The following is a 22095-nucleotide window of genomic DNA, read 5'->3' on the forward strand; positions in this document are numbered from 1 at the left end:
CCAACTCAGTGGCTTTGGACAATTTATTTTAACTTCACTCAAACCTAGTTTTTCAAGATGGAGACGAATAGTTTTCACCTGAGACTCGTTCTGAGCCTTCGGAGAGAAAACATGTGTGAAGAACTTAGCCCAGGCCTGAATATACACTAGATGTGATGTTATTATCATTAATGAGTTATTTCATTTTTTCGTAAATACTATGAAGTACTTGCTGTGTGCCAGATGTTGTGTGATAGGTGACTTCCCAAGGTGACATTACGCGCTGGGGGTGTAGGAGCCTGGTCTCTTCTCCTGAACCAGCATTTCCAGAGGGACAGGACCCGCAAGGGGCTCAGACAGTGAGCAAGAGGAAGGAACGCTGTGGCAGGCTGTAGAGCATCCTTTCACGAAATTTGGAGGCAGAGGCAAGAGACAAGTGAGCGTCAGAGTCAAGGTGGGATTCTTGGATGGGAACCTCTAGGGAGACTGTCTCTGGCAACGGTCGGAAGGTCTGAGGCTCGGTCAGCAGCACGCGTGTTCAGAGTGGTGGGCGTGTGCTCTTAGAAGCAGCCCTCCTTTTGTGCAAAGAAATACTGCATCAGCTCCAGGGAGGCTGAGTCTAGTCTTACCTGCCTTGGTTCCCCAGCAGGGTGTTTGCAGCCCCTCCTTTTCATTATTCCAGTGACACGTCCTGAGGACATGGGTGCAGAGGGCCAGCCCCGATCTGTCCGCCTCCTAGTTAGTGCCCGCAGTGTTGACGACCGCAGGCTGAGACGGGGAGGACACAGCAGGAGCTGGCTCTGGCCAGCCCCTCCCGTGCAAGCCGTCTTACTGAAACTCAAGTAGTTTAACCGTCTGCAGAAAACCACTCCTGAGTAAGCAGTTTCCGTTACCCACCATGATTACGGAGGAAAGAGAAAGTGTCATTACAGAGGGAAGAAAAAGGCGAGTTTGCATCTGGCCTTAGGAGTCCCAGGAGGGAGGGAAGAACTGCCCCTGCTCATCGCACAGAAAGCAAGAAACCCCGTGAATGAGGTGTTACCGAGGAAATAACGGCTTAATGTCACATACCATATATATGCTATATGTGACATTAAGCCATTAGATTACATAAAGCTAGGATTGTGAGAAGAGGAAGTATAATTTATAGGAGATGAAACTTTTATCCCCATAAAGGGCCGAATTGAGCCTATCATAAATCTAAATTCCCCTGAAATAGCTATGGCTATATTGTTAATACATTAAAAGATAAATCTTTTCTTCTTTCTCCACCAGTCCTACCAGAACAGTTCTAAGTAGTTAACACAATTCTTTTCCTGAATGTATGCAATGAACTTCTTAGGCACCTGCATTTAGCTTCAAGTTTCTTTCTTGGTATTTCCATTTTTATTTCAGAAAAGAAGTCTTTCATTGAAAACATTGGGGTGATCTTAAAATTATTCAGAAAAATGAAGATGGCTTGGTGTGTTAATTTGCTGAGTTTTAAAAATGACCTTTTCAGACATTAGATTTACTAGATTTACTAGATTTACTGTGGTGACCATTTCAGAGTGTGTGTAAATATCAAATCACTATACTTGAAACTAATACGATATTAAATGTCAATTATATTCAGTTAAAAATTACCTTTCCTCCAGATTTATCTGTACAGTTGTTTTCTGTTTTATTGAGAAATAATTGACATATGTCACTGTGTAGGTTTATATTGTACAGAATGATAGTTCGATTTACATATATTTTGAAATGATTATCACAGTAGTTTTAGTTAACATCCACCATCTCATATAGATACAATGAAGAGAAAAAAATTTCTCCTTGTGATGAGAACTATTTGTATAATTTGATAATTTTCTTAAATTCTCACTCATTTAACATTTGGTGAAACCTGAGGTATCCCAGTTCTGTTTAGGAATTTTTTTTTTCAGTGTCTCAAGAATGCTTTCAGGGTTATTAATTGAGTTTTTCAAGAATATAAAATGTTATTTATTTTTTTTGGCTGCACCTTGCAACTTGTGGAATCTTACTTCTCCAACCAGGGATTGAACCAGGGCGCTCACAATGAAAGCACGGAGTCCTCACCACTGGACCTTCAGGGAACTCCTTGAAATTTTTAAACTGTTATCTTGTATATGAAATAGCCTTATGAGTTTATTTTTTGCTTAACCTACTGCACTCTTTTTTTTCTTTTAATTTAATCCAGAAATAGACAAGAAGAAATATTACAAGTACAGCAAAGAGAAGACATTAAAATGGCTAGAAAAAAAGGTACAGTACCTCTCAGTGCCTTGTGGCAGAAAGAATTTAATGTTCCTTTTAAAAATGTTTACAGAGAAGGTAGTAAGCCTGACCCCAAAAACCATCTTGAAAGTCCAGCTACAAGAGAGAAGCTTACAAAAATCTCCCAAGTGTGAGAAGAATCTTTGACTTTCCACTTTTCCTAACTCATGTAGCTCTGGACTTAGCTTGATGTGCTTCTTCCTTTGACCTGCATTCCCATTTCCCCGTGATCCTCACCACTGAATGAAGAAGTTCTTGCTAGTTGCCAGTATAGACTTGAGTCTTGCAAGCCAGGTAATAGCAGGGCCACGTGCACTGTCTGTCAGTCCTGCAGGCATCTCAGAAGTTGACATTGCTCACACATGACCTGCAGGGGACCAGGCAGATGGGATTTGGGTTTAGTGTCTACATGCTGAAGACAGGTCTTATTCCAGGCAAGCCCTTTATCTTGGTGAGCCTAACAATTAAACTTAATATATATTAAGATCTCTTGCAGTGCTTTTCAATCAATTTAGTGGATCACACCCAGTATTTCTCTTGGAATGGAATGAATAGAATGGGCTAGGATAGACTAGGATGAATTAAAAAGAAAGTTGGATTGAGAGTTTGGGATTACCAGATGCAAAGTGGTATATATATAGAATGGATAAGCAATAAGGTCCCACTGTATAGTGCAGGAAACTATATTCAATATCCTGTGATAAACCATAATGGAAAAGAATTTGCAAAAGAAAAAACTGAAATTGTTCTGTATAATCAAATATATATCCTTATATTGTTTAAAGAAAAAAAGCACAAGGTAAGGGCAAGTGTTAAGTATGACACTATAACATACTTATATATGTTTTCGGGTATTTGGTTGCTGAGTATTTCTTACTGTGCATACAGTGAAGAAACAAAAAAGCCACTGGTCTAAGGATATCGCTTACTTTCACAGTGATAAAGAATCTCACCAGACCAGATCTGTGGATGACAAAGTTTTTGCAAGTTTTGTGGATATCAGTTCTAGCACTGATTCCTAAGATTCTCTTCTGTCTTGTATATAAAAACACATGTTTGTCACATCATGTTAATGGGCACATTGGGAGCCTGGGAACATGGAAATGAATCTTGCAGTATTAATCAGCCTCCTTTGTGTGAAGTAGGAGAAAGGTTTAAAAAGTGCATGTGTTATATATGGAATTTAGAAAGATGGTAACGATAACCCTATATGCAAAACAGAAAAAGAGACACAGATGTACAGAACAGACTTTTGAACTCTGTGGGAGAAGGTGAGGGTGGGTGGAGAGGGAGGTGGGAGCGGGGATCGGGATGGGGAATACGTGTAACTCTATGGCTGATTCATATCAATGTACGACAAAACCCACTGGAAAAAAAAAAAAGAAATTAAAATCAATAAGGTTTTAGTTATCAAAAAAAAAAAAAAGTGCATGTGTTTCACTCTTCATTTGCATTACCAGTAGTCTTTGCATTTGTGGAATTCTGTGTAGATGAAGAATGAGAAGTGCTGAGCAGAAACTGGGCGTTTAGTTTTTGCTCCTAGCAAATGATAATGACATGAAATAGCAAAGTGAAGTTTATATTTATTGTGTTTCCTTTCTTAAATTCCTAGAAAGTGAGAAATTTATATTATTTATTCTCCCTAGAAAATCATAAAATACAAGTTTTGTGCCGTGTTCTGTCCTAAGGACTTAACCTACATTAACTCATTTAGTCCTCACAGTAGTACTGTGCGATCGGCGCATCTTTATTTCCCTTTCACAGTAGAGGCCCAGAGAGGTTAAGTAAGCAGTCCAGGGTCACAGAGCAAACCCAAGCAGCCTGCCTCCAGAGTCAGTGCTCTCACATGGTGTAGGCCTTGGGAAGTCCAGGTACCGAGCTCATCCCGCGGTGTAGTCACTACCCCTCACCTTTCTCCAAATATGCAGCCATCTCTCATCCTCTGAAGGTATATCTATCCTGTACTACTTCTTCCTGGACCTTCAATGGATTGAAATCATGGGTTTAGAAAGTCTGGAAAGTCAGGGCTTCTAGAGTTAGTTGAAAATATCCTGATATTCCCCCTTTGGTTATTTCATAGGTTAATCAGACTATGGCAGCATTAAAAACCAATAAGGTAAATGTCAGTGCCCGGGTACAGTCTACTGCATTTTTCTCTGGTGGCCAGGTTTCCAGTGACAAGGACGGTAAGTGAATCATTTTTTGTTTTGTTTTGTTTGTTTTGCCTGGAGTAAGTTGCCAATGTGTAAATGCCCATCTTAGGATTTAAAAACCTTAATGTCTCAGAAACTTCACATTCTTGCCAATGTGTTCTCTTAGATCTCATGGCAGGTGTGCATTTTATTTCAAAACCAAGTAGCACTTCGCCTGGCACTTAAGCCCACACTCGTAACCTTTTTGTTGTACTGTTCTTGGGGGGCAAGGATTTCCAGAGCTGTATCTGTTTGCATCTTATTCTCCAGAAGTGTAAGTCCTACTGTAGGTCTCAGTATTTTGATTTTAGATGAAAATTTATTCACTGGACAATTTATTCTTTAAGATACATTCTTTTGCCTTTCTCATTGTAGTGTCCTCTTACCTTTATATGTATCATTGAATAACAGCAACTATCTGATACAATTTACTTTCTGAAATGGTAGGACAGTAATTATCCTGACTTTAATTCAATGTTCCCCTGTTCTGAATATACAATTCCAAAACATTGGAGTTTTGTCATTTAAAAAACAGAACAACCAAGCAGCCTGTTGGTGATTGGCTGTGATTCAGGCAGTCTTTGATGGGCAGATCTCCACCTCACAGTACCTTGCACACACAGATGATGGCTGGCTCCTGCCGTTCTGGGAGTGGTGGACTGCCCTTGATGTCTGAATTAACTAGCTGTCAGTGTCTCTGATAGGCTTTAACAGAAGGAGAGAGAGACTGAATCAAATGGCTGGCTGGCTGGATAGATGGATAGATCCATAGATGATGGATGGATGGATAAAACCATAGATTTTCAGTAAAGTAGGAGACGAGGCGTTAGTGATTATTTAGACAGGTGTTCTCATCTTAAAAATGAAAAACTGGTCTCTGAGAAGTAGATGACTTACTCAGGGTCACCAATCCTAGCTAGCAGACCAGGTCGTCTACTCTGAGTCTGGTGTTTTTACCAAACCAATATCTAAATCTAAGAGTCTGGGCTTCACTATATTGCCATTTAGTGTTCCAGTCATAAAGTAAGGTTTATACTCGTTACATTCTTGCCTTTTTTAGACTTTTAGCTTGATATGTGCCAGAGGAAGCAAACAGATATGTTGGCTTTCTTATTTGCCCTATGACTCAGGAAACTCAAACAGGGGCTCTGTGTCAACCTAGAGGGGTGGGGAGGGAGGGAGATGGGAGGGAGTTTCAAAAAGGAGGGGATATCTGTAAACCTCTGGCTGGTTCATGTTGAGGTTTGACAGAAAACAGCAAAAGTCTGTAAAGCAATTACCCTTCAATTAAAAAAAAATTAATTAATTAAAAAAAAAAAGAAGGGTCCAGTGATAACTTTCAGTTCGCAGTGTTGGCAGTGAAAGTCTCTTACTAAAGACTTTGAGATCAGGTCATCCAGGCAGCAGTCCCTTCTGACTGTTGGTAATACTGAGGCAGACAGTTATCCTGATGTCAAAGGTAGCAAAGGGAAGAAAGATGGAAATGAATATCCCAGCAGCAAGCCTGGGATAGTGCTCTTGGTAGTTTATATCCCCTTGTGATTATCCCATCTATTGAGTTTGGTTATCCCCTAGTATTCTACAAAAAAAATACTGAATTGAGGAAGAGGGCTTTAAAACAGATTTTCTCTTTTGTAACTGTATTTAATTGATACCAGAGCCTCATTTTAGTATGGAAAATCCAGGTGCTGTAGAAGTCATGATTATACACTCTGCTGAGTTTTGTTTTTTACATTTTTAAGGCGTTTTATTAGTTTGGGGTTCCCTGGTGGCTCAGACGGTAAAGCGTCTTCCTGCAATGTGGGAAACCTGGGTTCGATCCCTGGGTCTGGAAGTTCCCCTGGAGAAGGAAATGGCAACCCACTCCAGTACTCTTGCCTGGAAAATCCCATGGACAGAAGAGCCTGGTAGGCTACAGTCCATGTAGTTTCAAAGAGAGGGACATGACTGAGCAACTTCATCCCATTAGTTTGGGGTTATATGTAACATTCAGCAAGTGCTTAATAGAGACACATTGTATATTATTTCTCTTAAATGACACATTGTATATTATTTCTCTTAAATGAGCAACTCATTACTGTTCAGTAATTACATTTATTTTATATTGAAACCAACCTAGAAAAGATGACTATTTTATATTGTTAGATCTGATGTTTGAACTTTATTTGTATTCAAGTGCCTCAACTAAGAGAAGAACCCTGAATTTTTATCTGTTATTTAGTGGGCATCTATTGTATTATCCTTTATTATCTCATCATATCTTCAGTGTCATCCTATATGATATTTCATACATCATATCCCCCCCACCACTCTGACAGATAGAAACGAGCATCCCCATTTCACACACACACAAGAAAAGCTTAAGTGACTCTCCAAAGCTAAATAGTGCCAGAATTTGAACTCCAGTCAGTTTGACTGTAAAGCAGCCATAATTATTGCTAAATTTTTTTCTCCATTCTGTTTCTTTCAGAGGATTATGTTCGTTATGCCCATGGTCTGATATCTGATTACATCCCTAAACAATTAAGTGATGACTTATCTAAACATTTAAAGTAAGTATGGCCCATCTCTAGTCGTAATTAAGCATAATTGTGCTTGGTTTCCTAGAAATAGGGTTTCATTATGGCTTAGGTAAGGTTTCCCGGACAACTCAAGTGGTAAAGACTCTGCCTGCCAATGCAGGAGCCACAGGAGACGTGGGTTCGATCCCTGGGAGGATCCCCTGGAGGAGGAAATAGCAGCCCACTCCAGTATTGTTGCCTGGAAAATCCCAAGGATAGAGGAGCCTGGTGGGCTACAGTCCATGGGGTCACAAAGAATCAGACGACTGGGCTCACAAGCAAGGATGGCTTGTCATATCCCCTTTTCTGATAAGAGGTTATTCTTGAGTTGCGTCACAGACTCTATGGTTTGGAGGTGATTTTTAATGGACAGTTTTTTTATTGGAACAAATTAATTTAATGGATACTGGTTATGAGTTGTTATAATGTTAGAGGATAAATTGTGTTAAAATTTTATCCCTAGCCAGACTTAACTAATTTGGTTCATGGGATGGAAAGAGTAGATGACAGAGTGAAATATTTTTGAAAGTTACATTTAAAGATTGTGTACCATTTTTATTATTTTATTATTATAATCATTAGCTGTTCACTAGGTATTTTTATTATGCCCAGCACTTGAAACTCTATCTTAGACTGAAAAAGATGTGTTTCTTTTCTATATTTTAGCAACTGCTATTAAAATTTCATATATGTGATGATCTAATAGCTTTTCCTGATACTTAGAATAATTTTCTCCTCTGATACATGGAAATAAAATGACTTTTTAATAGCTATAGTTGCATTTTTAGCAAACTGTATTTTTGGTCCTACTTAAAGAACAATTAGTAGAAACTGGTTTCTGTAGTATAATATAGTATGTTGAGAGCTTGCTCTGAATTAATAAAGGTACCCTTCTGTTTATTATTTTCCTGAGTTTCTTTGTACCAGCTTGTTAGAGACTTTATATCTTTGTATTCCATTATTTTTTTGGATTCTTTTCTGCTGAAATTTTAAAGTTTCAGTTAAAGACTTGAGAGAAGGATGTGTCAGTTAAACTTTTCTTTAATAGAAAAGTAAAGTTCCTATGACTTTTTTGTTAACAGAATAATTTTCACTTTTATATATATGCTAGATTCATCATTCATAGTGGAAAAATACATACCAAAATACATATTTATAGAGACTAAAGGAAAGCAATTCCATTGCAACCAATGACTTCTAATTTTGTTTTTTAGCTCAGAATTCCAATACAGAGAATTAAGTAGCTAAATGAACATTTTTTCACTTAGAAAAATTTTACTCTATATTGAGGTGATCGAACAGTAAGATATATGGAGGTGAAACTATTAGATGAAATAGGACTTACTGTTATTATTAGATGAAATAGGAATTACAACTCAGGACTTACTCAGTCTTAAGTTGGCCCAGTCATTCTGTTTGCTTGTCTATGAAAAACCATGACTCTGATTTTTATTTTTCACTGCTCAGGCTTCCAGAACCTCCAGCTTCAGTGCAAAACCCTCCATCAAAGGTAAGAAACTATGACTAAGATATCTTTGGAGCACCTGGAAAAATAGTATACTTTTGCCATATGCATTTAGTTTACTCTAGTATATGTTAATGGAGAAGGAAATGACAACCCACTCCAGTACTCTTGCCTGGAAAATCCCATGGATGGAGGAGCCTGGTAGGCTACAGTCCATGGGGTCGCAAAGAGTTGGACACAACTGAGCGACTTCACTTCACTTCACTTCAGTATATGTTAAAGCATCTTAATCTACCTTATGTGGAATAAAGATTATACTGCTCTCCATCAGTATTTTTATTTTTGTGGATTTTAGGTGAATCATAAATAAGGTGCCATGAAAATCAGGGAAGAGTTGGTTCTAGCTCAATATCTGCATTGACATATTAAAGAATCATAATTAAAATTAAGTCTTCTTGCGTGAGCTAGATCCTATAATTAACTTTATTAATCATTAGGAAAACTCTATAACTAAAACTCACTTTGCCAAATATAATTATCATGGACACAGAGGTGCATAGAGCATGATTTTTTGCAACACAGAATTCTTTGAGCAAGGATGACCCCACTTTACTGTCTATACTCGAAATGATCAACACAGTTTGTGTGTAATCTTTGTGAATCAGTGAAAAACCTTTCCTCTGCCAGATGTTCTCAAATTCCACCCACAGCTCCTCCGCACTGTGGACTCTCAGATACAGGGAGTAGAGAAGCCATTCACACACCACACCGGAGAGCAAAGCGTAGCATCCCTAAGTCCGGCCTGATTGCAGACTAGTAAGTGCTGCTCAGACACAGGGAAATAAACATGCACCAGCTTGTCCGTGAGGCCATCATTCTCCAGCGGCATGATAATGAGTACCTTGTGAATGAATGTAATATGGATGCTAAAGAAATTTCCTTCTTCCCTGGCTGCTAAGTGGCCAACATTCTCAGGATTTTTTTTTTTTCATTTGTATACTGTTTGAAGGTGGTGATGGTTCTAAAAATATTCAATACTTTGACTTTTAGGAAAGGGCATAAAATTTAAAGTGCATCATTGTTAGTTGGGGGACCTTTTTTAGCAAATTGTCCAAGGAGGTTCATTTTTTCCTCACTGGAGGAAGCAGTTGGTGTAAGATCTAAAGTTATCTTTAGATCTGGGACAGACCCACAGCAGCACCAGGGGACATAAATATAGCTGTCTTGCTCTAACTAAGGTAACAGGCATATTTGTTTCTTTCTTATTTTTCTCCTTCCAAAAGCGAGGCATATTTCTTTCTCTCAAATATCTGTCTTCCTTAGTAACATAGAGATCTAAACCTGCCCTTGAAGGATCTAGCCTTTGATGTGGTTGCTGGAGGGTAGGTTCTTTTTTTGTTGCACAAAGAATTCACAGATGAGATTCGGAGGTGAAGTTAAGCAGAGGGTTTATTGAGTGACAGTACACTCCTGAGAGGAGGGCGCGTGGGCAGGCTCAGAGGAGGAGCAATGAGGTCCTATTGGCAAGCTGGTTGTGTGGGGTGTGAAGGATTAGGTGGAATATTCATCCAGGTGGGAGGGGTTGAGGGGGTGATTTCCTGGTTTTCATCCCAGCTCCACCTTCCAGAGATGAGGAGGAGTTTCTGTCCTTATGCGGTCTTGTTCGGATCTGTCGTGGCACAGGGGCATGGTGGGTAGCGCTCTGGTGCAATGCTAGTTCTGTTGTAATGTGGGCATAGTGAGCAAGAGGTTACATTCGGACCAGAGGTTCTCACATCTCTTTGTTTGCTGCTAGGTCCCTTGTCATCACAAGACTTATGATCTCCTGTCAGCCCAGAGGTTCCCACTTCTCTGTTTGGTCCTTGGACCCCTGTCATTGTAAGGTGTATGTCGTCACCTGACCCATGCCTACTCCTTTACTCATGTCTGGCTAACGGCCTGCTCTGACATTCTCCTCAAGGAATCTGCACCCTTCAAATCTTTTAAGGGTCAGAGGGCCCATGATCTGTCTTCTGGAGCTGCCTCAAGCTGAGCAGGGGCATTGTGCCTGCCTGTGGGGCCCAGATCACCTTGCCCTCTGTCAGAGATGAAGTCTCAGGTCCTTGACAGTGGCCGAGATAGAGAGTGGGGAGTAGACGGAGGCTGCAGACCTGTCCCACAGATGTTGGTGGTCCCCATTGTCATGAAAAGAAAAGAAAGTGAAGTCGCTCAGTCATGTCTGACTCTTTGTGACCCCATGGACTGTAGCCTCCCAGGTTCCTCCATCCATGAGGTTTTCTAGGCAAGAATACTGGAGTGGGTTGCCATGGGTTGAATTTCCTGGTGTATCATCATCTTTACCAGCTGAGCCCCTAGGGAAGCCCCATACAAGGAAAAGTCACAGCCGCTCCCAGGGAGAGGCAGAGGCGTCAGGGTTGTTCTGAGGAGGGAAGTGGCTTATGTTTCAGCCACAGAGGGACCAATATCTGGAGGAAGCGCATGCCTGGCGCTCTTCAGAGGAGGTGAGAAACTCCTTGAGTGGTTTGTCCGAGAGGGGTGCCCGTGAAGCTTGGAGCGAGAGGCCCACCATATGGGAGCGGTTGTGAGGTGGGAGGTCACGGCAGGACGCAGGTTCCGGGACTCCGAGACTGGCAGGGTTGCCGTGTGGCCGCCGCCCCCACATGGGCCAGAGCTGGCAGGACTGGGCGCCCGTAGCCAGTCCTGACAGAGGGAACCCCTCCAGGGCCCTCATGGAAGCGCTCCTCTCCTTCACAGGAGCCCTCTCCTGAAGGCTCACCGGAAGCCTCCTCTCCATCCCCAGGGACTCACCCTGGGCTGCATTCTCAGTCACGGGACAAGTTTAATACAGGAAAAGCTCGTCTCCTTTGTAATACAGCCGGGCCCCGGTGTAAACTTGAGGACAAGGAAGCCTGGCTGGAAAATGGAAGCCTCAACAATAATACCACCCTACGATTAGATTTTGTGAAAGGCAGGGAAATTAGATAGAGCTTCCTTACATTCAGGCCTTTATGACCCTAAGAGAGAATCCAGAGCTATGCACGTCCTGTGTTGGGGACGCTTGTCATTTGGGACTGGTTCAGATTACACAAAAACCCTCTTGGTAGCATCTCTGGAGGAAAATAAGTCTTGGGCAGAAAACCCAAGTCCTGATACTCTTTCGCCATCGTCAGCCCCTCCGGCTCCATGTAACCCTCTTTACTCTTCTGTGCCAGAAGTGTAGCAGAGTGCCCTCGCCCCCTCACCCCCCACCCCCCTGAGAAGCAGTAGGCAGACCTCAGGGAAATACCAGCGTCCGTGCCCCCTTGCCTTTGACCTCAGCCAGCGCCACCCTCACTTAGGCTGCTTCTCAGGGGCCCCTGCCCAGTTCACTGGATTCTGGGGCCTAACTCTGTCATGCCTGAGTGCCCTAGCCCATTATTGGGAAGAGACTTTCTGTCAGCCTTGGGGTCAACTTTTGCTCTCCCTGAAAATGAAAACAAGGCCTATTTTTGGCTGAGCTATGTGTTATACAAGACTCAAACAGTCCAGCCCATATTTTCCTCAGAAATTGGAAAACTTATAGATCCACAGATCTCAGATCAAGGAATCCCAGGATGGGCAAAATCTGCCACTCTGTTAAAAATCACCATGAAGGAAGCTAGTATCTTCTTGCCATCTATGCGTCAGTTCCCCATAAACCCGGATCGCAAAATTCATCAAATGTGGGCATTTGGTATTATGCCAGTCTCCTTGTAATACTCCAGCCCTGCCTGTCCTCAAACGAAATGGGGCATATAGAATGGTGTAAGGTCTTCAACTCATCAGTGGAGTTGTGATTCCTCTCCATCTAATCATCCCAATCTATACTCCATCTTTTCTCAGATCCTGGTTTATAGTCCTTGATTTTAAAGATACATCCTTCTCTATTCCTTGATTTTAAAGATACCTCCTTCTCTATATCTGTTCAGTCTGATTCCCAGTACCTCTCTCCCTTTGAATGGGCCAATTCAGACACCAATGTGACCCGACAGTATACCTGAACTGTCCTTCCCCAGGGATTCCAGGATAGCTGACACCTACTTGGCAGTGCCCTAGCAAAGAAACTGAAGGCATTTAAATTAGAGATGGGGGCATTATTACAATACATAGGTGGCCTCATTTGCAGTCCCTTGAAGGAAGCCTCAGACCAAACCACCGCACAGATCCTCAGTTTCCTGACTCCAGAGGATATCCCCATAGAAGGCCCAGATTTCCTCCCAGAGAATCACCTTCCTGGGACATGTTCTAAGCCCAGGAGAGCGCGGCTTTAACAGCAGTCCTCCACCTACAACCACCATATTCAAAGAGACAGCTCAGAACCTTTTTAGAAATGGCTGGGTTTTGAAGGATTTAGGTCCTTGGGTTTTGTCTCACACCATGCAATGCTGGAGATCCCGATTTGATCCTGGGTCAGGAAGATCTGCTGGAGAAGGGATAGGGTACCTAGTCCAGTATCCTTGGGCTTCCCTGGGCGCTCAGCTGGTAAAGAATCCGCCTGCAATGTGGGAGACCTAGGTTCGATCCCTGTGTTGGGAAGATCCCCTGGAGAAGGGAAAAATGACCCACTCCAGTATTGTGGCCTAGAGATTTCCATGGACTGTACAGTCCATAGGGTCACAAAGAGTCAAACGTGACTGAGCAGTTTCCACTTTCTTTAGGGGCTTCCCTGGTGGCTCAGACGGTAAAGTGTCTGCCTGCAATGCGGGAGACCTGGGTTCAATCCCTGGGTCGGGAAGATCCTCTGGAGAAGGAAATGGCAAGCCACTCCAGTATTCTTGCCTGGAAAATCCCATGGACAGAAGACCCTGGTAGGCTACAGTCCATGGGATCGCACAGAGTTGCACACGACTGAGAACTTCACTTAAGCCATTATATGAGGACTTGAAGGGACTAGACACAGAACCTGTAGACTGGATGGTCAGCTTACAGGAGCATTTGATCAGATTAGTTAACCTTAAAAATACCTTCCAATATACTCTCAGTTCAGTCACTCAGTCGTGTCCGACACTGTGACCCCATGGATTTCAGCATGCCAGGCCTCCCTGTCTATCACCAACTCCCGGAGCTTACTCAGACTCATCTCCATTGAGTCGGTAATGTCATCCAACCATCTTATCCTCTGTCATCCCCTTCTCCTCCCGCCATCAATCTTTCCCAGCATCAGGGTCTTTTCCAGTGAGTCAGTTCTTTGCATCAGGTGACCAAAGTATTAGAGCTTCACCTTCAGCATCAGTCCTTCCAATGAACATTCAGGACTGATTTCCTTTAAGATTGACTAGTTGGATCTCCTTGCAATTCAAGGGACTCTGAGGAGTCTTCTCCAACACCACAGTTCAAAAGCATCGGTGTTTCAGCACTCAGCTTTCTTTATAATCCAACTTTCACATCCATACATGACTACTAAAAAACCATTGCTTTGACTAGATGGACCTTTGTTGGCAAAGTAATGTCTCTGCTTTTTAATATGCACCAATATACTTTAGGTGCAGACAAATGCTGTTCGATTCCATTTACACGAGGTACCTAGAATAGTCGAATTCATAAAGTCAGAAAGTACATTGGTAGATGCCGGTGGGGTGCAGGGAGGGGGAATGGTGAGTTGGTTTAATGGAGACTGAGTTTTCCTTTAGAGAGATGAATCTGGGAGTTGGATAATGGAGATAATGTGAATGTACTTAGTGTCACTGAGCTGTACAGAGATCAAATATGGTTAAAATAGTATGTTCTGTATTATGTGACTTGTACCACAAAAAAAAATTTTTTTTAATGTTTTTAATGGCCCTGACTAGTGCCCTAGCCCTAGAGATTCCAGATCTAAACAAGCTCTTTACTCTGTTTTCCCCAGAAAAACAGGGATTAGCCCTGGGAATTCTTGCCCCAGAGGTGGGACCAGTCCCATGGCTGATGGCATATCTCTCCAAGCAGTTGGACCCAGTGGCCTCCAGCTGCCTCACATTTTGTGAGGGGGGCCTCCAGTCAGCCATTGGTGTCCCCTAATTTCTCCCAGATGAGTAGAAGCCTTTCCAACTAAGACCGAGGGAGCCCCAGAAGTAATAAAGGCATCACTTAAGGAAATAATTCTTCAGTTGAGACTTCCACGGTCTTTACAGAGTGGCCACAGTCCCTTTTTTGTGGCTCGGGTCACCCAACTAGTTTCTCCAGCCCTAGACATTTGCCCCCACCTCCACACTGCCTGGAGGCCTCAGTCAGGGAAAGTGGAAAAGGCAAATCAGACTTTCAAAAGAACCCTGGCTAAACTTTGTCAAGAGACACCAGAACCGTGGACAAAGCTTTTACCCACAGCCCTCCTGAGAATCAGGGCAGCACCCAAAACAGGGCCAAGGCTCAGCCCCTTTGAAATGACTGGTGGTCGGTAGGCCCTTTGTTCCTTCAGATACTTTGGTGGACACCAGGACTGGTGAGCTCACCAAGTAACTAAGTAAGTGAAGTCCCTCAGTCGTGTCCGACTCTCTGCGACCCCGTGAACTGTAGCCCACCAGGCTCCTCCGTCCATGGGATTCTCCAGGCAAGAATTCTGGAGGACGTTGCCATTTCCTTCTCCAGGGGATCTTCCAACCCAGGGATCAAACACAGGTCTCCCACACTGCAGACAGAGGCTTTAACCTCTGAGCCACCAGGGAAGCCCATAGTTACTAAGTAACTGCTGCTGCTAAGTCACTTCAGTCGTGTCCGACTCTGTGCAACCCCATAGACAGACGGCAGCCCACCAGGCTCCGCCATCCCTGGGATTCTCTAGGCAAGAACACTGGAGTGGGTTGCCATTTCCTTCTCCATACTAAGTAACTAATCAGGGACAAATCCAAGGGGCGATTTCATGGAGAGGGGTGTGCTTGCCTACCTTGAGGCAGCACTTTGTAACTTGTCAGATATTCTATCCCCTCTGGCCAGGGTCACAGGGGATCCCTTAATTCCATAGCAGATGTAGTGATGGGGAACAGATAGCCCTGAACTGTCTCCCAGCTGAACAGGGAGGGTCTGTGAAGTTATCAATAAATTGTGCTGCACCTGCCTCAACACCACTGGCCAGATGGAAGAAGGTACCCAAAAGACATATGAACAGGCCCAAAGGCTACACACTTTCAGGAAAGGTAACCCCAGTGCCAACCCCATGTGGCCTGTAGTCAGAGGGGTGTTATCAAATACAACCTGGTTCCTGCCCCTGCTTGGATCTCTGATCACAATAATGGGTTTGCTGATTTTTGGCCCCATCCCTTTTTAACCTGCTTGTTAAGTTCGTTTCTTCAGGTTACAACAGTGTCACCTACAGATGACGATATACCAGGGATTTCAACCCATCCTCCATGACAGTGGGCACCACCAACATCCACGGGACGGGGCTTCAGCCTCCGTCTACTCCCCGCTCTCTGCCACTGTCAAGGACCCGAGACCTCATCTCTGACAGAGGGCAAGGTGATCTGGGCCCCACAGGCAGGCACAATGCCCCCGCTCAGCTTGAGGCAGCTCCAGAAGACAGATCATGGACCCTCTGACCCTTAAAAATATCTGAAGGGCGCAGATTCCTTGAGAAGGGAAATGTTAGAGCAGACCACTAGCCAGACATGAGCAGAGAAGGAGGCATGGGTCAGGTGACCATAATACATCTTGCAATGACAGGGGTCCTGGAGCAAACACAGAAAAGTGGGAACCTCTGGGCTAACAGGAGACCACACATCTTGTGAGAACAAGGGCCCAGAGGCAAAGAAAGAAATGCAGAAACCTCTGATCCGAATGTAACCTTTTTCTCACTGTGCCCACATTACAACAGAATTAGCATTGCACAGAGCACTACCCACCATGCACCTGTGCCATGACAGATCCAAGCAAGACCGCATAAGGACAGAAACTTGCCCTCCTTTTGGGAAGGTGGAGCTGGGACAATAACCCAGAAATTACCCCCCAAGCCCCTTCCTCCTGGGTAAATATTCCACACAATCCTTCACACCCCGTATAACCAGCTTGCCGAAAGGACCTCACTGTGTCCCTTGAGCCTGCCCACACTCCCTCCTGAGCGTGTACTGTCACTCAATACATCTTTGCTTACTTGGCCTCCGAGTCTCATCTCCCAAATTCTTTCTGCAAGAAAACAAGAACCTACCGTCTGACCTCACAAAGACGGCCACAAACAATTCATAAATGAATCAATACAGCTGTATTCCAGTAAATCTTCATTTGTAAAAATAGACAGATGGCCTGTGGGCAGTACTTTGCTAAGCCCGGATTTCTCCTACATCTGAGCTTCATCTTCTGGATTATTTTAGTGGCTTTCTGAGGTTTCCTGCTCTATTGGGTCTTCCTGGGGCTCTAGCGTGTACATCGCAAACTGCACTGGATGATGTACCGTAGTTTAAACAAGAGCAGGATAATGTCTATTAACTTTCCCATCCGTGTCCAGGACTTGCTCGATTCTTACAGAAATATAGTTGATCATTTGCAGAAAATAACATTCCAGTGGCCATTAGGTATCTTTGCATCTCTTTTGCCTTAATATGTTTCACATTATTTTATAACTCTTAAGTTTGCCTATGTTGAGACCAGCTTCCAAACCTCACCCCCTTCCATCTTTTGACTTTGCCAGTGTCAGCTCATAGAGCTGAATACAATCAGTGGATGTGGGGATGTGGCTGAGTTTTCTTTGCAAATTACTTGTAGGAATGATAAGACCAATCTTAGCATTAATTCATGTATTATCTACTGTCTACCCTTCTCTTTCCAGAGCTGTACCCATTTAGTCAGATGCATTGTTACTGTCTTTCTGAACCACTTTTCTATTTCTTCTGAAGCATTCCCCTAAATCTGCAGTGATCCAGTCTTTTAAATAACAAAAATTTAAGTAGATGTTACAGTTAATATGTTTTCCCAGCACATTCAGTGGTATGCTGGTGGTGAATTTCAAGATGTGTCATTTTACCCACTTGTGTTATACATGTGCTGTGGCATCTTTTAGCTCCAACTTTACAGTTCTTTGTTTAGTGAAAGCTTGGTGAGAAGAGTGAAGCTGGGAACGAACCTGCATTTCCTAGTGTGGGTCCATGTTGGGTCATGTCAGCGTCTCCACAGAGAGCTTGAAAATCTGTAAAGAGTCCAAGTTGTGATCCGAGTGCAGTCAGTTCCCACATGAAACATCAAGACTCGCCTGCCTGCCATGTGCCTTCTATGAAATAAGCATGTCACGATTCCTACTATACCGTGAACATAAAGGCCACAGTCTAGCTCTTGACCTGATTCTCACATTTGTTGACTGCAAACTGCTCATGTGAAAGGTGAAAGCAGGAGGTAACAGCTGACTTAGTTGCATTGGGTCCCATGCAAAGAGCACCTGTACAAAAGGTGAGATCTCCTCTCGTCCTCTGCTGGGCGACCTTAAGCCAGTTCACGTAACCTTTGTGCTTCCCTCCGCTGCCTGCTTGCTTTGCAAGGTTGTTCTTGTGTGGATAAAATGAGATAAACTGAAAGGACACGAAGATGGTAATGATAAGAATACTGTTCCCATGCTCCTGGACCTCACACTGGTCCTGCAGGTGAATAAAGGGGGTTCTGGCTGGACCCCTGGCCACCATAAAGGAAATTCTCTTCTTTGATTTATGTGTCTGCTTGCGCCCCCTTACACTGTCCTGGAAGTCAGCGTTCATCTGGATGCCCCCGTCCCTGTTACATGTAGTATGTGATCATACTGCTAGACAACCTCAGGACTGGGTCATGGGCTTGCCTGCTCACACCCTCTCACCACCAAAGCTGCTTCTCAGAAGGAACGTCTGGCTTAGATCGTTCCTAGAGAAGTGGCAAAAAGTGAAGGGACTTGTAAAGAATAAGCCCTCTGCAGAGTCTGCAGCTCCATTTGGCTGCCACAGGGGTCCAAACGATTCATGTTTGGTGTTTTGTTTTTTTTAATGGATTGATGTGTCAAGGTGACATTTGACAGTTCACTGCTCTAACATTACAGAAAGCAAAGTTATCAGATGAGCCCGTAAAGGCAAAAGAAGATTACACTAAGTTTAACTCCAAAGATTTCAAGACTGTGAAGGTACGTGTCCGGGTGTTAGCGGCATACTCCTGAATCCCATGGCTGATGCTGCTGCGTGGGGACTTCCAGGAACGATTGCATGCTTGACTGTGATTTTATCGTTTTAACCATTAAGAATTATTAACTTGAGTTTCAGTGACTTTAGAACTATTTCAGAATTGTGAGTGATAGTGAAAGTATCAAGCAAGGAAGACCTTTTTACAGATAAAGAAAGGCAGAGTTATTAGCAAGAGTGTGCCTAAGCTTCATAGTATAGTATATCCAGAGTGGTAGGATGGGGCAGAGGAAGGGGTTTTAAAGGTAATGTTTTGTCAACTCAACTGCCTAGTAGCTTCCCAGAAATTATGATAATAACAATTATTAACAACCCCATAATTCAGCAGTCACCTCAGCAAATATTTTCATAACATTGCTTACTAAATTTTATCCTTCACATCATTATAAATACATATGTAGCTTTCAGAATTGGCATACATATGTATTGGAGTTGTGCCCTTTTCATTTAGCTCTGTATTGTAAAAATATTGTTGTCATTAAGCTTTCTTTGAAAAATTATAAATGGTCTCATGGTATTCAGTCACTGTTATCTTATTTCACCATGTAGAATATAATCTATTTAATTCCCCTATTTTTGGACACATGTTATTCTGCTTCTTTTGTCTTAATGGAGTGGTAAAACATTCTTACTTACAGTTTGCATCTCTATTTCATTAGACACAATTTAAAACTAAGAGCAAAGGCTTAGAAAACACGAGCTCTTTCCATCATTACTGCGACACATACATAGCTAAGAAGTTTTCCAAAAAGGTAGCAGAAAGTTATCCCCCCAGCCATTACTGCTGATGAGTGTTCATCTCACAGTCTTGACAGCATTGAGTATTGGTTTTATTCTTGAGAATTTTGCCTGTCTAATTAGGTTACATTTCTTTGGGTAGAAAGGTTATTTTTCCAAATGCTTATTACCTATCTGCAGTTTTACTGGTTGTCAGTTCATGTCTCTTGCCTGATTTTACATTAGGATAGTGATGTTTTTCTTGTTGATTTGTAAGAGCTCAATCTAAATTAAGGCTAGTTACACTTTTCATGACATGTAAAGTACAAATCATTTTCCAATTGTTTTAGCCTTTTCATTCAACTTTTGAACTGTTTTTTAAGCTTTTCTGAGGATTAAATATAGAAGTTTTTTTTTATGATTTTCTCATTATTTTTAGGCTTAGGCCTTGCCTGCCCCAAGATAAATTAATTCCACTTAGATTTTAGCAACACTTACTCTCCCTTAGGTTTCATGGTTTCTAGAAATTGTATTCTTTACACGTAATTTATCTAGGCATGGCATATCAGGGAATAATCCAACTTGAGATCTGGCTCAATAGCTGGTTATGTCAGGGCCTTCTGTAGCAGGGATGTTCTTCAGTTTCTCCGTGAGGAATATTTCCGCCCCACCCTTCTGAGTGCTGCTTCCCAGCGTGTCGCCTTGGGCACAGCACCAGTGAGCTGCGAGCTTGAACCAGGATGTGAGTTAAGTGCAGGGGACAGAGGATCACTTGTCTCAGAGAGACTGTCCCTCTTCCCCATCCAGCCAAAACATAAGTCTAGTAAATTATAAGTGACAGAATGTAAGAAGCAAGTTTCCAGGGATCATATACTGACTGTGCCCTTAAAAGATACTTTGGCAGTGAGTTTGTCTCACAGCTCGCCGCGAGACAGACGATTTCTTCTTTGCTGAATCTCATCACTTATGCGTCTGCTGAACACTGAAGTACAATCAGCTGCTGTTTCCCTTCTGCCAGTGCTTTGTTATAGGACATGCATGGCAAAACAAAACCAAACAAAAACAGTGACCAGGAAGAGGTAGAATTTTAAAAGACAGAGTTATTTGGAGCCAGCTTTTTGGAAGGTGTTTTTCGTGGTTGGAGGAAAAGGGCCAGCCGTCCTGCTGGTCCTGGGCGCTGTGCGGCACAGGTTATCCTGTGAATGTGACCGCCCTGTCCTCGGTCAGGGCCTCCGAGTGGAATCAGATGGTAGCGGGCTGTGAATTATTCATCACGTAATGCAAGGCTATAATTCCTCCCTCTGACAGTTGCTGCCTGTGTCAGTTCCATTGTTTGTTATTGCACTTAATACACCCTCCAGAATTTTCTCCCCGCAAGTAAACCATCAGTTGTAACATTCCACTCCTTAGAAGGCAGCAGTTTTATCTCCTGCCTGTTGACACACTTTGTCTCAGGTATGAATTCTGAGCAGAAATCATAACTTTTATAAAGAATCACTCATGAGGCATGTTTTTAGCAGCATGCTTACCTCCCTGAACGAACCTTGAGACATGCATGGTCTTGTATGATTTGCATGTGCAATTTATAAGTGTTACATTTGTAATGATTTTTCTCTCTTATTTTCATTAACAGAAAAATAGCAAAATGACCGCAGCTCAGAAGGCTTTGGCTAAAGTTGACAAGAGTGGAATGAAAAGTATTGATTCCTTTTTTGGTGCAAAACATGTTAAAAAAAAATAGGAAAGATTTGAACCTTTGAAAGTGAAATTGAGCAAAAATACCTGCCTTCTTCATGTCCCACTTTCATCCTTCCTCCTTGCTACTATGCTTCCAAACCCTTAATTACCACCTTTTGAAAAAAGGTAGGATGAGGGCAATTTTCAGATTCACTCGAACATTTCTTTGTATTTGAATTTTGTGTTTCCTGAACAAAATATGGGAAAGTAATTGTGAAACATTATGGTTTATAGCCTTTGGAGTTTTATTTGACATCATGAAAAGTAATCAAGTGAGTAGAATTAGCCTTTAGCACCACAAATTCCTCAATAAACTGACATGTGACAATGTTTGAGTGTGTGCCTGTTATTTTATGCCACTTTGCACATGGTAGCTTTGGCAATATGGTTTTCAGTATACAGACAGAAATCAGATAACACAACTATCAGATTAACTACTAATTTTTAAAAGTCTTTAATTTTTGGTAAGTCTTTTGTTTAATATATTTTTCTGTTTTATGAATATATGTTCTTTGTAGAAAACAGATAAAAGTATACAATAGAAATTATAATCTCCTGACTATTACCTGAAGATAATATGATGCATTTTCTTCTATAATAATTTTTAAATGAATTATAGTAGTAATTTTATAACCTTTTTTCTTGATGTCATTTGATGAGCATTTTCCTAGGCTACTATTCTTCATAAATATACTTTTTAATGACATTAATTTTTAATTATTTGAGTGTTTCATTATTTAATAATCATGGCCCTATTTTTTTTAGATGTGGGCTTACTGATTCATAACCAGGTTTTTCAAGTATATACTTGTGGGAATATATTTCACAGAAAGGTTACAGGATCTTGCACTCTAAAAATGATGGTATGTATCTTTGAACAGTATCTTTGAAGTTAGTGGGGAAAAAAGGCATATTAGTGTGACTTTAATTTATATTTTCCTGATTAGTAATCTTAATTGAAGAAAAACCCCCACAACCTACAAGTTAAGAGTTATGTTTTATTTGAGGCCCTCCTTACAGTTTCCCTCGAATACCCTTGATTAGTTTACCTT

The 22095-nt window shown here is 42.2% G+C and overlaps 1 protein-coding gene across 3 annotated transcripts in view; it reads left to right on the forward strand.

Moving 5' to 3' along the window:
* The window catches only part of RNASEH2B (ribonuclease H2 subunit B), a 59901-nt gene extending 38528 nt beyond the window's left edge, over nucleotides 1-21373 (forward strand). For all 3 annotated transcript variants that reach the window (XM_065902156.1, XM_065902153.1, XM_065902155.1), the window contains exons 6-11: nucleotides 2180-2244; nucleotides 4337-4442; nucleotides 6919-7000; nucleotides 8477-8519; nucleotides 18454-18534; nucleotides 20940-21373. In XM_065902156.1, coding sequence (XP_065758228.1) covers nucleotides 2180-2244; nucleotides 4337-4442; nucleotides 6919-7000; nucleotides 8477-8519; nucleotides 18454-18534; nucleotides 20940-21047 — 485 coding nt within the window. In that variant the 3' untranslated portion in view covers nucleotides 21048-21373. The remainder of the gene's footprint in view (nucleotides 1-2179; nucleotides 2245-4336; nucleotides 4443-6918; nucleotides 7001-8476; nucleotides 8520-18453; nucleotides 18535-20939) is intronic.
* The last annotated feature ends 722 nt before the right edge of the window (nucleotides 21374-22095 follow it).

This window comes from Muntiacus reevesi, chromosome 11 (assembly GCF_963930625.1).
Source record: "Muntiacus reevesi chromosome 11, mMunRee1.1, whole genome shotgun sequence".
Lineage (NCBI taxonomy): Eukaryota > Metazoa > Chordata > Mammalia > Artiodactyla > Cervidae > Muntiacus > Muntiacus reevesi.